The sequence below is a fragment of the Schistocerca gregaria genome, chromosome 8, assembly GCF_023897955.1.
Source record: "Schistocerca gregaria isolate iqSchGreg1 chromosome 8, iqSchGreg1.2, whole genome shotgun sequence".
Classification (NCBI taxonomy): Eukaryota; Metazoa; Arthropoda; class Insecta; order Orthoptera; family Acrididae; genus Schistocerca; species Schistocerca gregaria.
Window position 1 is genome coordinate 298,038,427 of NC_064927.1, and position 21,835 is coordinate 298,060,261.

Consider the following 21,835-nt stretch of genomic DNA (forward strand, 5'->3'; position numbering starts at 1 on the left):
TCAAACCTTCTTCTGCAATCCACTGCAGTAGTAACTTTCTGTGTCAACAGGTGGCAGCACAGCAGAAGTTTGTAAGATGGCCGACATCGATGTTCGTTTGAGACAGCGTTGTGTGATTGAATTCTTGAATGCAGAAGGTGAAACGCCCATACGCATTCATGAAAGACTGAAGAAGGTGTATGGTGTTGTGACAGTGGATGTCAGCACTGGTAGACGATGGGTTCGTCGTTGTAAGGAAGCTGAAGGGCAAACACCGTTGACTGACGAAAAGCGGAGCGGCAGGCCGGTGAGTGCAGTGACTCCACACAACATTCAGCAAGTTGATGACATCATTCGTCGTGACCGTCGGGTGACTGCAGATGAAGTGTGTCGCATTATTTCTCTTAGTAAAGGCAGTGTGATCACGATTATTAAACAATTGGGGTACTCAAAAGTTTGTGCACGGTGGGTTCCAAGAATGTTAACCGATCAGAATAAAGAGGCAAGGAAAACAATAGCCTCCCAACACTTGCAGCGCTTCCGTTTGGAGGGAGATGAGTTTCTGAAAAAAATTGTGACTGGGGACGAAACATGGGTGCATTTTTTTGAACCCGAATCAAAGAGGCAGTCAATGGAGTGGCGTCACACAAGCTCGCCGAGGAAGAAAAAATTCAAAACTGTGCAATCGGCAGGGAAAGTTATGGCAACAGTTTTCTGGGATACAGAGGGTGTGATTCTGGTTGATTTTTTGGAGCAGGGATGCACAATAAATTCTGTTCAATACGTCACAACCCTCAAACTTAAAGCACGTCTTCAGCGAGTTCGCCCAACAAAATCAATGGCAGATGTTCTTCTTTTGCATGACAATGCAAGACCACACACCAGTCGTCACACCTCTGACGAGATTGTCAAAATTGGATGGGAAGTTTTGCCTCATCCCCCATACAGCCCTGACCTGGCACCATCAGACTTCCATCTGTTCGGGCCACTAAAAGAAGCTCATCCTGGGATTCATTTTGAAGATGAGGAGGCCTACCATGCTGGGATACATGCCCTTGTTCAAAGATGGACCAAAACTGTAGAGATGGGCGGAGATTACATTGAAAAATGACAAAATGATCCTCAATGTTGTGGTTTTCAACCTATGTAATTGCATTTAAATTTCCTGACAATTAAACGTAGAAAAAAAATAGGAGGCATTACTTTTTGACTGACCCTCGTAGAAGTAGACGAAGTTAAGGAATTCTGCTACATAGACAAGCAAAATATCCCGTGATGAAAGGAGCAACAACGACATAAAAAGCAGACTTGGTCTGGTAAAAGTGCATTCCTCTTCAAAAGAAGTATACTAGTATCAAACATAGGTCTTCACTTGAAGGAGAAATTTCTGAGAATGTACGTTTGGAACACAATAGTGTATGGTAGAGAAGCATTTGAAATATGGTGCTACAGACGAATGATGAAAATTAGGCGGACTGATAAGGTAATAAATGACGAGGTTCTCCTCAGAATTGGGAGGAAATGAATATATGGAATACAGACACAAGAAGAAGGGACAGAACGGTAGGACATTTGTGAACACATAAGGGATTAACATGCTTAGTACTAGAGGGAGCTGTAGAGGGAAGAAACTGTAAAGGAAGAAAGAGTTGGAATACATCCAGGAAATAAATGAGAATGTAGGTTGCCAATTCTTACCTGGAATGAAAAGGTAGGCAGATCAGAGGAATTCGTGACGGGCCGCATAAAACCCGGCAACAAAACAGGTGCCTGAAAAGGAAAACAATGTGTAGCAGTGTGCCTGTGGATTGTGTTTTGCCTATGAATTCAGTGAACTCCCCTGCATGAAAGTGGGTAGAACGAATACATCATTCGTTTCTAAAATACCTTTCTCTAATATTAATATCTAAAGTTTTGTACATGTACTGGGGTAGATAGCATGCTGATGCAACAAGCCTGGTTAGTAGACCCTGCTAGTTGAGTGAAATCCTGTCATCTTAGGACCGATGAATTGAATAAAGAGACACTAACAGTTACTGTGAAGCGTAATCGAACATTTTGTCTGCAAAAAAAAAGTTATTCCTCTCTTGTGATTTGTCACCGTCAGACGTTTGATTCAAAGACTATGAAACACCCTGAATATCTACCAATTAATTTTCTCTTACTTCGCACACCACTATGGAAGAATTTGTAATTTAACACAAAAACGATAGAGCGCCGTCTGATGATCATCAGCTATGTGTTGTTATCTCTCCTCCAGTCATTGGTCAGTGGCGACGACATCCGACAGTAGGAATCGAAATGGTTACTTTTGCGTCGATCCAACTGTTTACATATCTCTTAAAGACAATGGCCACTGAGGGTGGACGAAAATATATAGTACTCTAAATGTCATTATTTTGCCATTAAAAGTAACTGAAAAAATACAGCAGATTAAGAAACGAAAAGAGATCCTAGAAGAGGCTATTCCAGCTTATCGGATTTTTCACGAGGCTGCTGGAGTTTAATTAGCTCTCTTATCAGCCCTCTCAACTCCCCACGTTGTCATCCCGACGGCTACATTAATTTTCAGCTTAATTAGTGAAGATTTGGCCACGACGGAGTATGATGCGATTTTAAGTGGCGTTTCGTTCAGGTCACCGGCATCAGTTGATTTCTCAACCGAATGTATACTTTTTTTCACACTTATTGTTATGGAATGACAGTAATGAGTAGATTTGCACAGAAATCGGAATTTTAGAACCGACAATTGCATGCAGGTGTTCCTCAGAAAATGGGTATTAACCAAGCATTATAAATCGTAGTGACATCCAGCAATAAATGATTAAGATAACGCGTGGAATGATTTCCGCCATTCTCAATACCAGCCAAGCCTCTTGATGAATTCATAACTAAATATTAGTATTAAACAGAAGTGCGCTGAAACTTTGAATATTTGACTATTAATCCACTAGTACGTACTTACATCCCTCACGTTCATCAGTGTGTCCCACAATTAATAATTACACTAACTGGGAACTGTCGCACAACATGAAAAGAATGAATGGGTAACCCCGTACTCTTCAGATGATGATTTGCCTGTGAATGCCGAAGGATCAGTTGCGATGATCTCGGAATCTTGGAGACAACGGAAATGTGTCCTCAACGACAAAATAATCTATCCCCCCCCCCAAAAAAAAAAAAAAATTCCTGTTGAACACTTTCTTTTTCAGCAATTTCTATCACTAATTTACCTATATCCCTGAATAGGACGATATTTAAAACGCTGGATTAATTTCTGTAGTTCTGATGCCTGCCTATCAGTTACCATTCGGATTTTCCTAGGTTTCGCTAAATAATTTCAGACTAATACGACAGTATTACATTTAAAAAGTCTTGGGTGACAAAATTTCCCACCTTTTTTCACTTGAACATTTCTAATTATCTGGATGTTGATTAGGGATTATTGGAGTGAAATAGAATGAAGGGTCGTGAACTGCTTTTGGAGAATAAGAGATGTTCCCTGTAAGAGGAATACCGAAATATATGGTATACTGAATTAGATATGAGCAACGCTTTTGCAGTTTGATAGTTGATACATTTAAATAGAAGGTAATACCCCGTTTTATGTAATGAAATAATATAATAATGATTTGTATATGATGCAGTGGAGTGCGAGCACGAGACTATTTTGCAGGCAGTAACGTAAGTTGAAGACTTACCTCTTGATACGAATGTTACAATGTAAGTTTTCATCTGACTACTAAAGTTGTTTAAGTTAAATCCAAATGATCGTAGAAAAATAAAAAAAAAGAGTTACACGAAAAATCTAGGAAATGTTAGTAGCGTCAGTAGTCTATATTGTCAGTCGTGATACTATAGATCAAAACAAGTCAAAGATGTCCAGTAAACTTGGGCTCGAAAATATAGATTTTAAGAGATAAAACACTTTTTTATCTTAACTACTCTGAAACACAACTTTTCTACTGCAAGCTCTTTACTCTTACGAAAGACCTACCGAATGATGTACACAGATGAGAGCATAGTATTCTGTTACCGTGAAAAGGCAGAGCTTATAATGTCATCTGCTTGCTGTCACATAAGACCTGCATTTGTGAGCCAACCCCAAAGATCGTGCCAGATGTTTACCGTATGGAATAATTGGTTTCCATCATGCTGGTAACTGCGAAGATAATGCTACAATGTAAAAGCATTACACAGACTTATTAAAACACAAAGTGGTTCCATTGGAACTAACGTACACTCTGCACTTAGCAAGAAATGTTAATATCGTTTGCAGTTACGATACTAACAGAAGCCGTAGCCATGAACAAAAGAGAGGAATGCGTCATCTTTTGTTTACTGCGTTCCGTTGTTCGTAATAGCAAAGGTATTGTGTTTCACAGTAGCGGAGAGGATAAAGTATACGGTACGTTTTAGATTCCTCGTTTATTCTACGCTTTTGTCTTATTGTGGCCTGTACTACCACTTCTCAAAACGTGCAATACTTTTTTCAGCACCCTGCATATTGTTTTGGTACACTTCTGTGCTACTTTCTCTATAAATTTTGATGCGTTTGGATGCGTTTGGATCGAAAGATAGTTTCCCAATTGGGATATCTACAAGTTATTCCCTACCTGAAGAGACTCCACACTCCTTTCACATGTCAGTTTGACCTTGTTGACCTAAACACTTAAATAAAAGTCCATTTTTTTTTCAAATCCAAGTAAGTGAACTGACCTGTAGCGCCATCAACGAATTGAAAATTCCAAGATTACAGTCCACACAACATTTGATAATGTTTCGCCGTGAACTGACGGTCATTTGTATCCAACGGTTATTTTTTCAACACGTAAAATAACATCAGTCATTTCCGAACACATCGTTCTTCCTTTCACTTTAAATATTACCTATATTGCCGAAAATGTTATCTTTCATCACATGGTTACTCGCACATTCCAACATTTTCTTTTCTTTGTTGCTTTTCGTATAAGATTGCCGTCTTGGGGAGTAAGCACTGAATGTAGCAACACAAAACAAAATTACAGAATTTATATTGTTCTGTTTATGCTTGTGTTGGTACATTGCTTAAGATAGTGGAGTCGCCATTGGGAAGTGCTGACTCCAGTCACTGTCCCACTACCGTGATTTTGGTTTCCCCTGGTTAATACTAGAATGATTATAGCACGGTCATAGAGCTAAAAGTGTGATCTGAATCATTACTTCGTCGGACTAAGGGAAATCCATAAACCGAGCGAAGATAAACGGCCGATGACTTCTCGCATAAGATATCACCCTTATTCTGGCAATGGCCTTCTCATGAGGGCAGAACACCGGACAGAGGTTCAGGGCACTCTCTTGTCCTAGGGATGTGAAACTGCCCATAAAGGCGAAGGAAACAGCAATGATCAACGGAATGAGGATGCAGGAGGCAATGGAAACCACTGCATTAGAGACACGTAACGTGTATCCACAGGACATGTGGCCTGTAATTGCCATGCTGAGTGGCCGCGCGGTTAGAGGCACCATGTCACGGACTGCGCGGCCCCTACCGCAAGAGGTTCGAGTCCTCCTCGGGCATGAATGTGTGTGCTTTTCTTATCATTAGTAAGTTTAAGTAGTGTGTAAGAACAGGGACCGATTACCTCAGCAGTTTGATCCCCTAGGAATTCACGCACACATTTGGCCTGAATGAAAATGTGTCATAATGACCTCTCCATTGGACAAAGATTCCGGAATAGTCACCCATCCGAATCTCCGTGAGGTGACTGCCAAGTGGGACGTTACCATGAGAAAAATACTGAATAATCAACGGAAGGATAACGTTCCGCGAATCGGGACGAGGAATGTCAGAAGCTTGAACGTGGTAGGGAAACCAGAAAAGCGGAGGAGGTATAACTGGAAAAGGCCGGGTGATACAAAAAGATTTCAGTTAAATTACATCATGATCAGACAGAGATTCAGAAATCAGACGCTGGATTGTAAGGCATACCCAGGAGCAGATATAGTCTCAGATCACAATGTAGTAGCAATAAAGACTAGGCTGAAGTTAAAGGCATTAATCCGGAAGAATCAATACTCAAAGAAGTGGGATACGGAAGTACTAACGAATGTCGAGATACGCTTGAAGTTCTCTAAGGGCGAAGATACAGCAATAAGAAATTGCTCAGTAGCCAGTAGAGTTGAAGAGTAATGGACATCTCTAAAAGGGGCAATCACAGAAGCTGGAAAGAAATACAAGTTGCTGAGGAATGAAGGAAATAGGAAGTGTAGGGACGCTAAGACGAAATGGCTCCATGAATATTGTGAAGAAATCGAAAAAGAAATGATTGGCGGAAGGACAGCCTCAGCATACGGAAACGTGAAAAGCAACGGTGGTAGCATAAAGACTGCAACGGGATTTCCACTGCTAAATCAGGAAAAGAGAGCAAATGGGCGGAAAAAACACATTGAAAGCTTCTATGAGGGAGTAGATTTCTCTGACGAGGCAGACGAAGAAATAGGAGTCAATTTAAAAGAGATTTGCCTTTTAAATTCCAAATCTAACATATCTCTCTCTACCTCTCCATTTGGTCTAGTCCTACTCAAGCGTGTAGTTTCATTGAGTGGTAATCCCCTGACGGCCTGCCTCCACGAAGCTCTGTTCTAGGGACGCTGACTTGCTTGCTGGCAAGCCCATCACAGTCATGCTATCAGTCTGGTCTATCCTCCGCAATGAGTCGCGTGCTCTATGTCTTCGACCGTCAATTTTTCCCTCTACGATTTATCTTCCCATTGCCACTTATCTTCTGGCAACTTGACTAAAATATTTCAACTGGTTTTGTTTGAAAAAAGTCAACGACCTCGATCTGATGCCGAGCTGCCTCAGGACCTGTTCTTTAACTCGAGTTGCCTTCCATCGTATTCGAAGTCATCCTCTACAGCACCCATTTCCAGAACGTCAATTCTGTGACGATCCGCCTGCGTTACCGTCCAAGATTCTACCGCATAGGTCACGTAGCTAATATTAGTTTTCGGACGATGGTAAAATTTGTCTTGACAGTTACAGAGGTTTCCTTCTAGAAGCGAGCATTTTTTGCTGTAGACTTTTTCACAATAGAAATGCCCCTAAGGATGTTAGGTCCGAAATCTCTATTTCCTGCTTCCTTCGGCCGTTTTTCCCACGAAGGTTTCCTGCTGATGTTCATCTGTTGCAATCACTGCTACAATGCCATATGTATTCATGAGGTTATTAGTTTTTCTGCGCCTACAACTGTTCCGTCATAGGAGGACTCTTCAAGAACCTTCCTCGTAATATCCTCATTGTGTGCACTGAACAATAGTGGAGAGAAAATTCAATCTCCACTCACGCCGGTATTACTAGTAACTGATTAACTGATTAATGACTAACACTGTGTTCGAAAAGTCAAGAAGTGGAAAATATAAATCTATGAAATCATTTTTCAGGGTCACTACGAACCACAAAAGGTTTGGACTATTTAAATTATTTAACGAAGCAACATGATTTGAAATCGTGTCTAATAATTAGTTCAGACCAGACCCTGAACATCAATGCACACGAAAATCAACAAACATAGACATTAAACAGAGCACAGAAATTCCCACTTAGGGCTGCCGTCTACGAGACAAAGATGAACAAAGTTAGCTACATTGCATATAACAATGGCTATCACTAACATGAAACAGATGTACATTCACAATATGTAACAAACAGAAAAGCAAACAAATCGATGCGGCCACCACCCACAACATGCAAAACCTTAAGTACCGTATTTCACTACACAAAATTTGGGAATTATTTCAGACAAAATAGCCAAGCTATTTAAAAACACAGATATCAGTTAAATTTTGCCAGCACGAACAACTTAAGGAAGAAACCGTTGCATGACATCTCACAACCAGCTGAAGAATCGGGGCTATATAAATTGACTTGTAGTCACTACATCAAATGCTATATTGGTCGAACGGGAAGAAATTTTACAACCCGTTTTAAACAATACATTGACTATTTCAGAATTGACAGAAGTGACGAATCAGATACAGCGAAACATACAGACGAAACAAAACTCAGTTTTGCAATATACAATGATCTTAAAGTGCTGTGCACTTCAGAGGAGAGCTGGAAAATGAACATCTTGGAGGAAATGGAAACATATCCATGCCCAAAATCGTGAAAACGACATCCTAAATGATATTACAGACTTCAAGAACTCAAATCCCTTCGCTATCTTCAATTAATTACTATTAAAATAGTAAATAGTTAAAAATTAAAACATTTGGTTCCTTGTTCCAGCAGTACTTTGTAATTCCTTGAAATAATTTTTATATTCTCATTTTCAACATCTAACCGTCGCAGTTTGTCTTATTGTCACGTATTTCGTCGATCAGCGAACGAGATTTGAGATCTGACAGCAAGATGTGCTGAAGGGAGTACAAGAGCTGACAACAACAGCATCGACATATCAATACTCAAATCTATATAAGCTTTGTTTTGATCGCCATCTTGTTTCTAGTGCACATTAGGTTAAGATTTGTTTCAAGTTTATGAACAGTGATTAACAACATCCAAGGGGACATATGAATGGAGGTACCTGAACACACCACAAGAAGAATGCCATTTCGCATGAACGAAATTAATAATTACTTTTTACAACAAATTAAAAAAGATTGTGAGAACGGCAAACCGACAAAAGAAGTAATATTCCCTCGCAGTAGGTTATCATTCTCTTTCTACACACTATGACCACAGCACATCCCAGGAATGTACAGAACAACTTTAACATCTATTCTACTTTTGTTAGGCTAAATGTTTTAGTATTGCCATTATAACTTGAAGATGAGTTTTATACCTCGGAACACGTCGTTTCAATAAATAATTGAATTATTCAACTGGTTTTGGGACTTTTAGCGATTTTTCGGAACCTTTTCATATGTGACTTTCCCAGCGTATTAACAGATCAAATTCTTGTCGGGTCTTCAGCCGAATCAAAACTGTCATCTGAACACAATAATTCCGCAGTCCACCTCGCCACCATCATCAAATGAGAAAAGCAAAGCTGCTCTCTCCGGTAACTGATTTAAACCGTGAATAATGGAATCTTTATATGTAGGGCGAATACAAAAGCGCATGCGCTAAGGTAATGCGCTAGCAACGTTTAAGCGCTTGCAGATTACCTTAGCGCATACCCTTTTGTATTTTCGCTGCATATAAAGGTTCCGTCGTTCCCGGTTTGAATCAGTTATTGGTGACAGCAGATTAGCTTTTCTCGGCTGATGATAGCGGCCAGGTGTACCGCGGAAACATTGTGCACAGATGACAGTTTGATCCGGCTGCAGACTTGAAGATCTGACAAGAATTTGAAACTTTCCATATTTTTGAAATGCTCATGGTCAAATGTTCGATTATCATTCAGTATGACTTTAAATTGTGAGATACAGCACCATATTTCCTAACTACATTTATGTTACACTGCGGGGAGCAGCCGGACAGTAAAATAAAAGGGGAAAATTAACGTAGAATACAAGGTGAAGAAACAATATTAGGCCATTATTACTGTCTTATCGTGATATATTTTACGTGCTAAATTAGCCTCATAACTGAATGCAGCTTACTCATACGTGATCAAGACTGAGTGCGTACAATATCCCTATAAATACTGACGAAAATTTCCAATAGGAATTTTCGCCCTGAAGTGATATGTGCAGCGTTTTGAAACTTCCTGGTAGGTTAAAACTGTGTTCCACACCAGAACACGAACCCAGAACCTTGATGTTCATGTGAAATAGACTGAGCTATCTAGTCTCAGCTTGCGACGCACCCTCACAGCCTAATATTTGTCACTACCTCTCTCCTTCCTTCCAGACTGCTAGGAAATTCTCCTGCACACCTAGCAGAATTATTAACACTTGGAGAAAGCATACTGCGGGGGAACGGCTTAGTCAAAGCTCAGTCGTTTTCCTAAATGTTTGCCTCACTCAACAGCGGAGTATTGAAACAAGCTGGGAGATTAAAACGGTATATTAGATCGAAATTCGATCCCTGAAGCTTTGCTTGTGACGGTCAATCGTGTTACCGAACTAGCCGTCCAGGGACCACTATGAACCCCTCCCGTTCTCATTGCCTTCACCTCCGCAGTACTGATCTGTCATGAGCCACACCACAAACGTAGCACACTGTTCTAAGCTAAAAACACTTTGTCAAATAGGAGCCTTGTGTGCTCCTGTATGCAAGGCAAAGCATCACGTGCAGACCGTTTGTTAGACCACGTGCGGAGTTCTCTGTTTAACTAGCAGCAGTGTCTAGCAGGCTGCTTTGATACTGCGTCCGCATCGGCGCCCATCGCGCTACTACGTTGTTTGTTCGTGAAACAGGGCGTGTTATTCATACGAATCTACCGAGCGTGGCTTTAGAGGTGCGCACGGATTTCGCCTCAGGCGCTAACTGCAACCATGCAGCAATTTGTAACCAGCGGTGCATCTGCACGGCCTGCAGTACGACACGTCTGCAACTAGATCAGAGACACCAGTCTACTTTGCTGCTGGTCACACCGGGTTTGACATACTACTTACAAGAGTGCCCCAGCTTATGTGCAGACCGGAAACGAGTGCAACCGGATGTGCAAGATATTCATACAAGGAAACAATATGTACAAAACGTCTTTTGCGAGGTGACACAGTGAAGAGCAAGAATACTCTTGAATTATGGCGTACTAGCCGTCTATTGACATCTCGTAAAATCGGGTGTACTGCCGGTGGTCCGCGTCATCCCAACACGATATTTCGACGTCGTAGCTCGGCGTCTTCATCAGGTGTTCCCTGAGACTGGTTGGCGAGCTGACCTCGTCCCATATTTATGCCTGGGCGGTGTGTGGTGCTCCCTATGCCGTCCGCGCCCGCTGTGGCCATTTCTGTCGGTGGTATCAGTCTCTAGGCGCTTCCTCTTCGGTCCGCGCCCGTTGCGGCTCTCTTCTGAGGTAGCGGACGTCCCAAGGCGTTCCCTATTGGGTCCGCGCCCGATAGGCGCGATCCTAGCACTATCATGGCTCTGCTGAAGCTCCTTATGCTGTCCGCGACCGCGGCGAGTTTCTCTCGTGGCCGAGCCATTGTCCTGGCCTTCTGAACCCGGTATGCGCCTGTGAGGTGCGCTTCCTGTGGGATCCGGCTGTTGTTGGAGCTGCATATTGTGATGGCCATCCTCAAGGAGCTTGCTGCCGCCTGGTGTCGCGAATGCCTTTCTGTTCCGTTACTTATACCCTTGGACGTCTGTAGTTCATTCCTGGAGGATGGAACTTCCTTCCGTTGTTTCTGTAGTAGTTCCAAAGCAGGATTCCACGCAGTACTAAGCTGATATCCTGCTTCTCGGTTGATCAAGTTCTCCATCATCTTGATTTCAATCGATTCATTAATGACACTAGCCCAGAATCGGGGGGTCTGAGCCAGGATCCTAGTTTTGTCATACTCCATGGTGTGCTCAAGGTCAAGGCAATGTTCTGCTATTGCAGATTTAGTTACCTGTCGTAACCTGGTGTGTCTCTGGTGTTCTTTACATCTTATTTCAACTGTTCTTGTAGTCTGACCGATGTAAGCGGTCCCGCATTCACACGGTGTATGGTAGACACCAGGTTTCCTTAACCCCAAATCATCCTTGACAGTTCCAAGGAGCGTCCTGATCTTGTTAGGTGGGCAGAACACACTCTTGATATTGTGTTTCTTTAGGATTCTGCTGATCTTGGCAGATATAGGCCCTGCATTTGGTAGAAAGGCTACTTTCCTGGTATCTTCTTCCTGCTCCTCTTCTGTTGCCTCAGGTCAGATACGTTGATGATAAATTCGTCATCTGGCCACATGGCGCTAAGATGTTAATAATTTGTATATCCAAGCATGTAGTGATGAAGTGCGTATCTCGAAATTTGGGTGTTTGTTGCAAATTTAATGGCCAGTTATAGCTATAATCAAATGAACTGATGAGATAGGGGTATGAGATTGCTCATATCTTAACAACCACGTGGCAACGTCTTTCAGACTTAAATCCAAATAAAAGTCTGATAACGTACTTGGTGCACTTTCTGCATCCAACATCGTGACAATCTGCATTAATGATATCATTCCTAGGCAAAGATTTCTCCACACAACTGTTTTTAGAGCAGATATGGGTAATTTAATTGGGAGAGGAGAGCGTAAAATCCGGTCATACTTCCGGATGCAGAAGAATGCAGAGATGGTTCCGTAAACTAGACGATATCCTTCTCCTATCCGAGTTAGAAGGTTTTGATGTACACTGCACTTGAATCTATCATTTCCTCTTTCTATACTACTTGTACTACGATTATAACTTGTCCTGTTCGGGAGGAAATTCCACTAATCTATCTTGTATTCTGCTAAAGATGTTCCATACAATTCTTCGATAACTTTCTGTTTCTAGTACCTTATTTTATGGCCATAAATAAAACATTAAACGAGCATATGAGTTATACTTTGTAATTATGATGGAATGTTATCTATCCCTTCTTCCCTACTTGATCTTGACTCTTTCAAAGCACTTCTAAATTTGATTCTAATACCGGATCCCTTACCTCTTCCATATCGACTCGTGTATATCATCAAGCTAACCGCGTACATCACAGCTATACGAGTATAATGTACCACTTATAAGATACAGAAAAGTTGTGGAGAATTATTTACAACGATTAGAGTTTACGGGATTCAAAAAACAAAGAAGGTATTACGGTTAATATATTCTTCTGTTACCTCTGCCTCGACTATAATGATCCGTTTCCTTTATTGCAACTAACCCTTATTTGGCGATGATATGTTCTCAAAATGACAGGTCATTTATTGAACGCAAGACCTGGTAACTATTGTTTCAGTGATACGAAACTGCATAAATAGCAAGTAATGTGATTACGATTCTCCACATCATACTGCAGTCAGTTATCCGTACACAAACTAGGAATCGGTTATGAAAAGTATCCCAGAGATAAATCATATTTCGTAAACAAACAGCTAGAATAGAAGAAGGAAGTACTCGTGGTGGTGTTGTTACGGTTTAGATTTCGACAGCAGGTGAGTACACTGAGCGATTTCAGATTTAAAAAGTACCTTACGAATACTCAAGTATGACCTGTCATAAAGCAACAACACACTGAACGACAGAATAACTTACTTCTTTCAGTGGATCTGATACGAAGAGGAAACATGATCCAACAATTCCGGATGTGGTAATTTTAATTGACGTAAATGATTAGTTGCGTAGGCAGAAGCCGTAAACCATTACGATCTCTTGATTGAAACATGGACATTAAAATACTGTAAAAATAATGGAGATTATTCGATACACTCTCTACCAGCTGTAACAAGATACAGTGAGTTAATTTCCGGCTTTCTCGTTCAGATCCGGCCGCTGAAAACATGGAACACACAACGTGGAATGTAAGACTAAAAATTTCTGTTATTTTGGAGGCGTAGCTGCTATATCGGGTGCTCGCTGACACCCCTGTTCTAGGAGTAGCACCTTTATTTTAGTAATGAAAACGTTTTTCGAACCAGGTCACGCCTTTAATTTTGAAGAAAAATCATCACCACTGGTGACCGAAGTCTTTCGGCACAAGAAGTCACCCTCATTCTTCCAAGGCCTTGTCGAAGAGGGCAGAGGAGCAGACAGAAGTTCAGGGCATTTACTTGCCCTTCAGGTGGTAATAAGCGCCTAAAGGAGAAGGAATCGGCAATGAACAATTGATAAGGATGCAAAAAGAAATGAAAATCACTGCATTAAAGACACATAACATGTTTCCACAAAACATGTAGCCTGCCATTGGAAAAGTGTCATGATGATCTCCTCATTGGCAAAAGATTCCGGAGTAGCCCCCATTCGACCATTCGAAACTCCGGGGGGACGGGTGGGAGGGGGGGGGGACTGCCAAGGACGAGGTGACCATGATGAAAAGACTGAATACCCAACGAAACGATTGCGATCCGGGAGTCGGGGCGTGGACTGGACTGCCGGAAGCTTGAACGTGTTCGGGAAGCTAGAGAGTCTGAAAATGGAAATGCAAAGACTCGGTCTGGATGTAGTAGGGGTCACCGAAATGAAATGAAAAGAAAACAAGAGTTTCTGGGAACATGAGTATAGGGTAATATCAATGGCAGGACAAAATGTCATAACGGGAGTACGTCTCGTTATGAATAGGAAGGTAGGGCAGAGAGTGTGTTACTGTGAACAATTAAGTGATAGGATTGTTCGAATTTGAACTGACAGGGAACCAATACCAACAACGACTGTTCAGTTATACATACCGATGTCGTAAACTGAAAATGAAGAGATAGAGAAATTATACGAAGATACAGAAAGGCTAGTTCAGTACGTAATCGGAGATGTCTAATACTCATGGAGGACTGGAATAGAGTTGTAGGGGAAGGATCGGAAGAAAGTGTTACGGGAGAACATGGGCTTGGTACTATGAATGAGAGAGGAGGAAGACTAATTGGGTTCTGCTATAAATGTCCTCTAGTGATACTGAATATTCTGTTCAAGAATCACAAGAGGAAGAGGTATACTTGGAAAGGGCCGGAAGATACAGGAATATTCCAGTCAGGTTACATCATGTCCAAACAGAGATTCTGAATTCAGATACTGGATTGTAAGGCGAATCCAGGAGCAGATACAGACCACGACCGCAATTTAGTAGTCATGAACAGAAGGCTTAACTTTGAGAGACTAATTAGGAAGAATAAATGCGCAAAGAAATGCGATACGAAAGCACTAACAAATGAAGAGATAAGCCTAAAGTTCTCTGAGGCTATTAATACTGGACACAAAATAGCTCAGTAAGCAATTCGATTAAAGACGAATATGCGTCGCTAAAAGGAGCAATCACAGAAGTTGAAAGAAAAAAAATGTAGGTAGTAACAGCGAAGTAACCGTGGGGAACACAAGAAATACTTGACTTGATCGCTGATATAAGGAAGTACTTACGAATACAAAAATATAAGGGACATTCAAAAAGAAACGAGCCGGAGGCACAATTACAGAAACCAGTACCTTTATGTTAGAAGTATTGACCCTGGCTGTTGAGACACTTGTCCTCATAAGATTCCCGAGACTGCGATGTCACCCAATTCCGCAAGTACGTCTTCAGTCGCGTGTGTGTGTGTGTGTGTGTGTGTGTGTGTGTGTGTGTGTGTGTGTGTGTGTAAACTTGCACCTCTACCATCGTACAATGAAGTACTTCTTAGTGTCTGAACCACGTCAGTCCTGGAACCTCTTTTTCTGTCCTTGCTTTTTGATACCATCCATCTGGTGTGACTCAACACTATGGAGGTGAGAATTCTTCAATCAAAGCACTGGTTAGGAGACACGACCTCTATACAGAAAATCATCGATCTCATCTCCCAATATTCTCCTAGGTAAAAGGGACTATTCAAAGTATTACTGGTGCACAATAAACAGTTGTGGTACTTTTACCAAAGATTCCATTGTCGCGCCCTCGGCTACACGCATGAGGAAAGAAAGCCTTGCCAAGCATTTGGGTTTGCTATAAAACGTATGGCACCATAGCGCACAACTTGTCTGTTGGTTTGTTCTACATTAGAAAAACGCCATAAATAGTTGCAATTAGGAGCCGTTGGAATAATTATTTGAGGAATCTTCCACGATGTTAGCTGCCATGCTGTACTACTTCGATTGGACTACTGCTTGACTCTCGGAAGCAGTTGCCTTATAACAGGAGTCCGTGCTCGTTGAAACCCTGGTCCAGATACATCTCCTGTCGAGACATTGTTCCTACGAATTCGAGGTTGCAATGCAGTAACAAAGTGGTCGAAGCTACCACGAATCTGCAGTGCCCCTGAATCATTGCACAGCTTCAGTCACAAGCCGCTACCAACAGTTGATAACGCATAAATGTCTCGAATACACCTTACACCATTTTCACAAAATCATATATCCAATTAATTTATAACCCCAAGGCGTTTTAAAATGAGTGACAATATCAAATATTTATTTCCAGTTACGTTTATCTTGTCGATTAGATAAGTTACGAGTTTTGCAACTCATTCTTTACGTTATTTGTAACAAAACCTGTTTCGCCTTTTCATACGAGGTTTTATCAGTGGTTTTCAACTGTATATTTTTTTAATGTATTCATTCACTGATCTGCTGACACTAGCTACATACAGCATAGTTTCCTAATTAACTACGGGTCACATTTAACGTATCACATTGCCCGCTGGTTAAGTGCAGAGAAATGTGCAAATGTAACTCACCGTCAGTTGGAAAACTGTGAGTGTGTAGTGCTTTCAGAAAAGTCAATGTGCATAAGAAAATAATAGAAAATTGAGAAACACCGATAATCTCTAGCGCAACTAGGTGTATGTTTGATTTGGAAAAAAAAAAGAAGTAAACGTTTGTTACAAAATATTATTTACGTGGAATACATAAGTGAAGTACCAACTGAGAAAAAGTTGCTACAAATATTGAGGTGTTTCGATGTTTTGAGAAAAAATCTAGTATCATGTAGAACCTTCCCTCACATCTCCTACTGTCCTAAGATCTGGCCCCACTAACACGACTGACGTATTTCAATAACGGGTCTACGAAATCCGCAAAATATGCTGAGGGGATGTTTAGTCATCGACAAGAAGTTTTGGTCAATTGACCATCTTCAATCGACGGATACTATGTCAGGCTAAAAGAAGATTCCATGGCGCTAAGTGCGTAATTATTGTCAGATGAAACGTGTTATATAAGTTACGTATTTCTGGCCAGGGGCCGTCCTTTTATCTGATGTAATGGTATCCGTCGCTTGACCGAAACTCGTTGTCAATAAACCAAAATTATAGCAGATTTTGACGGTTTCGTGAAACAGTTCTTTAAGTACAAGACTCGTCATATATTTCTGCAGGAGGTAGTATTGGTCGAAACTATAAGAAAAACTCCTGTAATGATATGTCTGGAAACCACTGACTGTTGACATATGGGTCAGTTTCTGTATGTCCATTTTTTTCAGAGATGATTGCGGGACTCGGCTGTTCGATACAGGATGTCAAATCAAACACCTTTCAGCCGTCTAGGCTGTTTGGAAACTTGACGGCTGAAAGATGTTTGATTTGACATCCATGGGTCAATTTGTCCTCTCACCTTCACGTATGTTAGACACTACAGGCAGTGGTTACCAAATACATTAATACGTCCTTCAGCCGTTCTTCGCATTGATTTCAAATACGCCGGGCTCCATACGGTTTGCGTCAGGTACATTGTCCTCTGTCAAGTCTGCACATTGTCGACGAGCTGGGTATACACTAATGCCTTTGAATGTCTCTATAGCCAGTAGTCCAACGGCTTCAGGTGGAGGGTACAGGGAGCCCATGCTACAGGACCTCTTCGACCAAACCATTTCCCATGAAGCGATACGGTGAGGTAGTGTGCACTATACACAGAAAATGGCTGGTTTCCCATGGCGCATGAACTGCAGTCACTGTCTTTCTGTAGAAGTAACTTCTTCCAGCAGCCCAAGGATGTGTTGTAGCCACACGTAGCCCTGAAAATACGGTCTACTTCTACGTAACAGACAGACAGAAATAAGGAGACAGATTGATCCATATTTCAATCGGTTCCGGTTTCCCCACACATAAATACTTAAACCAGTACCACCCGCTGTAGGTATACGTGAGACTTTTTTTTAAAATACTCTGAGCACTGACGTTGTGCAGCACTGTAGCAGCAAATATGATGTGACGTAATGAGAAGAGTAGACTACTAGTGTAGTTGCAGTGGACGGGCATCTCAGTATGTTGCCTCCCCCCGTCGTGAACTATTTACTTTACACATTTTAGTCCTTTCACTCGCATTTCCACATCATAAAAGTTTGTTGAGCGATTCTCGGAACTACTGCACGAAACAATACGTTAATGTAGCCCCATCGAATGATTTATTGCCTACAATTCATAGACCATCTATATTTCATGCCTCGCGACAGCAGAAAAATACTTAAGAAAAAACTTTACTGAAAATGTGAACAAAGAATAAAGGTGCCTGTGGAACATTTCATTATACTACTTATACGTTTCTGTTGTTTACTATAAACTTCTCCTTTATTTCAGATTCTCAGTCGCGGTCGTCTGGGTACAATAAATGAATTTCCCATTAGTGACTAACAATTCGAATGTACACTCACGGGAGGATGTGACTTACACAGAAATGTATAACGCCTATTCGGCTGTCCTGTAATAAGACTTGGTTCAACCTTACCCGTTGATGACCTTCTTGTGTCTTAAATCTCTTTACATATTATCTCCTGGGATCCACACACGAGAACCTTTATAGCGGTTCTGATATCGTCACAATTTTCCGTCGGGAAAAGAGTTTTTTACCTGACTTACTAAGTTAAATGCATTCTCGTTGCATTAATGTTATCTCAGATAGAATAGTTTGAGCCTGCATGACGTTTTTATGGCGATAAGCCAGTTAGAGGTAAGTCTGTATAAATTTTGCTCCGTTTGCCGATATTACTTTTGTAATTGGATAAATAAATGGTTTTGGAGAACGTTATGTGCATAATATGGGATTAAATTTACTAGATGCTTGTATTAACACTTATTTCCAAACTAGATATAAATGACAATAGTTTACACTTAGTGAAGCGGGTTTTACAACACTAGACCGTTTTACTATAGAAATAGCATCTGAAGTGATCGTTGGTGTCGTAAATAATAGTTTATGAACAGACAAAACACTACTGTACAGAGTTCGCCACAGTGTCTTAGACACCAGGACCAAGATTTAGATATTGCATGTTATTACATTTAGTATGAAGTAGAAGAACAATAGCTGTTACATGATGACTGCACGCTGAGTGGATAAAAAGATGTTATTCTCCTGTGACATCCACATACCACAATAACAATTTTGTTCCTTTGTTAAGGTTCCCAAAGGAAAGTGGCTCATTAAAGGTAACGAAGTGAAAGACATCCGTCTACTGGTAGTTCAATGTGGAGTGTGTAATAATTTCTGGTAATATTCGTAAAGGCCGCCTCACGTTCAGTAAGAAGAGAAGCATATACCCAACGTGTTACCTGTTTTGCACGATTATGGCACAGTTTTATAAGTCACAAATGCTGCTATAGTACGACGTGATATTCAAAACATTTTGAGAACTCGTGTAACAAAATTTACGATCCTACTGAATATGAGAGCGTCAGCCATTAAAGAGTAGATTTAGCGCAACCGGCTGCGGTGCCACTTTAAAAGTTTTCCCATACTTCGAGTCTCGTCGCATTCTTTACCGACCTTTTCTTCGAAAAAGAACAGTAACACTTGTGGTAATTGTCGTGATACAATCATAGTCTAATCGAGATATTTTGTTGATAAGGAAAGGTGATGAAATGATAAATGCGTACTGAAAATTTATCTCAGTGATATCGTAGCCTGCCCATATTTGCTGTTGTATATACAACATAAAAATATAGAAAATATAATACAGACTTGGACCAGGCACTTTTTATTGATTACAATTAGAGAAAAGCTGATTTTAGTTTTATTAATAATAGCAGAAAACACACCTCATTATCATCTTAAAAGAATGATCGTTCAGCAATAGGTTCTGACGCAAGCCATACGCGTTTAAACTTACATACGAATACGGGAGGTGTCAAATGGTTACACTGCCAGAAAGTGAAGAGTAATGTAATCTCATGAAATGATCTTTGTCTCTTTAACAACAAGTATCATTCTGCATACGCTTTCATGTGATGATAAAAGTATACAGCAGAAGGCAGATGTAGGCTAACGGGACCTAATTTCGATACATGGATGTATCGATACATAAATGTCTGCATTATCAGGATGCCTTACAAGACTTCACGACAAATGTAACATTGCAATTTATATTGCTATTACTAGTGATAAAATTTTCTCGAGGTTTTAGCTGCGTCCAGTGAACTCACGTTCTATTGCTCCTCTGCCATTGGCAAGTGGTGTCTCCCGTGTGGTTCTACTGCCGTCATATGTAGCCATGCTGCAGACTTTGACGTCACTGGTTCTCGATTGGCCGCGCTTCCTTCAACCTTCCGATGGGGAAGTCCCAAGCTGTGCTTAGGCAGTATATTATTTTTACTGTTAACATGTAATTCTTTATTTAACCTATATAGATGTTAGAAATATTAACGAAATGTAACCGCTGTCTTTACCGAGAGTGTCGTGATAAGTTTTTATAAAAGAATCGATTGAGATATAGATATCTGACAATAGCCTCAAGAAAGACGGCGGTCTAGCGTTAAGAGCAGCTTGGAATCCAGCTATTAAAAAATGAAGAAAGCATGGCAATGGACTGGTTGCTAGTAAGGTCACAGGAAATAACGTAACTACACAAGTTGTTTCAAAGTCTTTGCATAAACCTCTAGGGGCGATAGGTTAAGTCGTGGAGAACAACTTTTTTACGATACAAAATGTTCGCTAACGTCTTCTGATAACTCTAGACGTTTCTTTTTAATATTGGTTGTACCCCTGAGATACCGGAGAGGGTAGGCAATCTGCAGGAAGCATTTGGAGTGTATGTTGCGTATAATTCAGTCATCTGCTTTCCGAGAAAGGTGGTAGCAACAGGAAACAGGCGCTCATTCTTAAAGTGTTCTTGTTGGAAATCAGTCAGCCAATATTCTGTGGTAGGCAGTTTGCAGATACAACACCTGGTTAGTAGACTCTGATAGTTAGGTGTCTCGCGGGGGCATAACAGTAATTAAAAGATGACGTCGCAGGGAAGCAGCAGCTAACATTTGGTCTCTAACAAACTTTGTTCCCCATGACGTTAGGGAGCACCACTGGAACCTTGACGCAAAGATACTGAAACACCCTGCATGAGAATGGCAGCATTAACCACTTACTGTCACCTCTTGATGCTGGCTGATGAGCGTCCAGTCGAAAGTTAGAGGGTTTTTAACGACTTAACGCAAGTGGAGGCTTGAGAAGCCTTTATCTGTCTCTATCGCTGAAAGACCATGCATGAGTATTTATTATTAGTAGCTAAACAAGTACTGCTTGGTGAAACATTATGAAAAAAGACAAGAGTCTAACGCACCATGTGCGAACTTGAGGTACGACACATCAGCCGACTGCGCTAACGCTTTTCTCGATGGCTGGTGAAGTGTTGTTCAGTATGGTCGTAAGTCTCTGAACCTTCTCTGAAGGCTAAATAAGCTTATCGTGTTAGAGGCTACATCTGATTACGTACTACAACCGCGGTAAAGATGAGCCAAATCGGTGTATGCTTCCCTTGGGAGATAAAAGTGGAGACGCTAATTCGGCCAGTGGCGAGGTAGTTCCGGTGGACCTGGGCGCGTTGCGTGCAGAATGTGACGAGACTCGCTGTTGCAGGACCAAGAGCAACCAGCGCTGGCTCAAGCTGCGCACCACGGTGCAGCTGTCGAGCGCCATCTCCACCTCCGCGCAGAAGAAGCCGCCGCTCAAGCGCGAGGACTCCTTCCTGAAGCGCTTCTCCACCCGCCAGATCCCAGAGACGCAGGTGAGTACGCCTCGCCAGCTGCCAGCGCCGCACAAGCCTAGGCTCGATAGCCCGACAACAGCTTTCGGTCTCTCTATGTAAAGGCATTGTCCTGACTGAGCTGTTCTTTTGTTCTCCAACCAAGACCTTAATTGATTACATTAATTATTGTTTGTTTTTCCGCCAGCTGCGAGTAGGACTCGCACTCCTAGCGTTGCGTACAAACATACACTACTGGCCATTAAAATTGCTACACCAAGAAGAAATGCAGATGGTAAACTGGTATTGATTGGACAAATATATTATACTAGACCTGACATGTCATTACATTTTCACCCACTTTGGGTGCATAGATCCTGAGAAATCAGTACAACCACCACTGGTCG

The 21,835-nt window shown here is 41.4% G+C and overlaps 1 protein-coding gene across 1 annotated transcript in view; it reads left to right on the forward strand.

The window, feature by feature from the left end:
- LOC126285155 (cyclic nucleotide-gated cation channel alpha-3-like) overlaps positions 1-21,835 on the forward strand; it is an 884,508-nt gene that overhangs the window by 156,552 nt on the left and 706,121 nt on the right. The window contains exon 3 of the mRNA XM_049984467.1: positions 21,323-21,470. Coding sequence (XP_049840424.1) covers positions 21,323-21,470 — 148 coding nt within the window. The remainder of the gene's footprint in view (positions 1-21,322; positions 21,471-21,835) is intronic.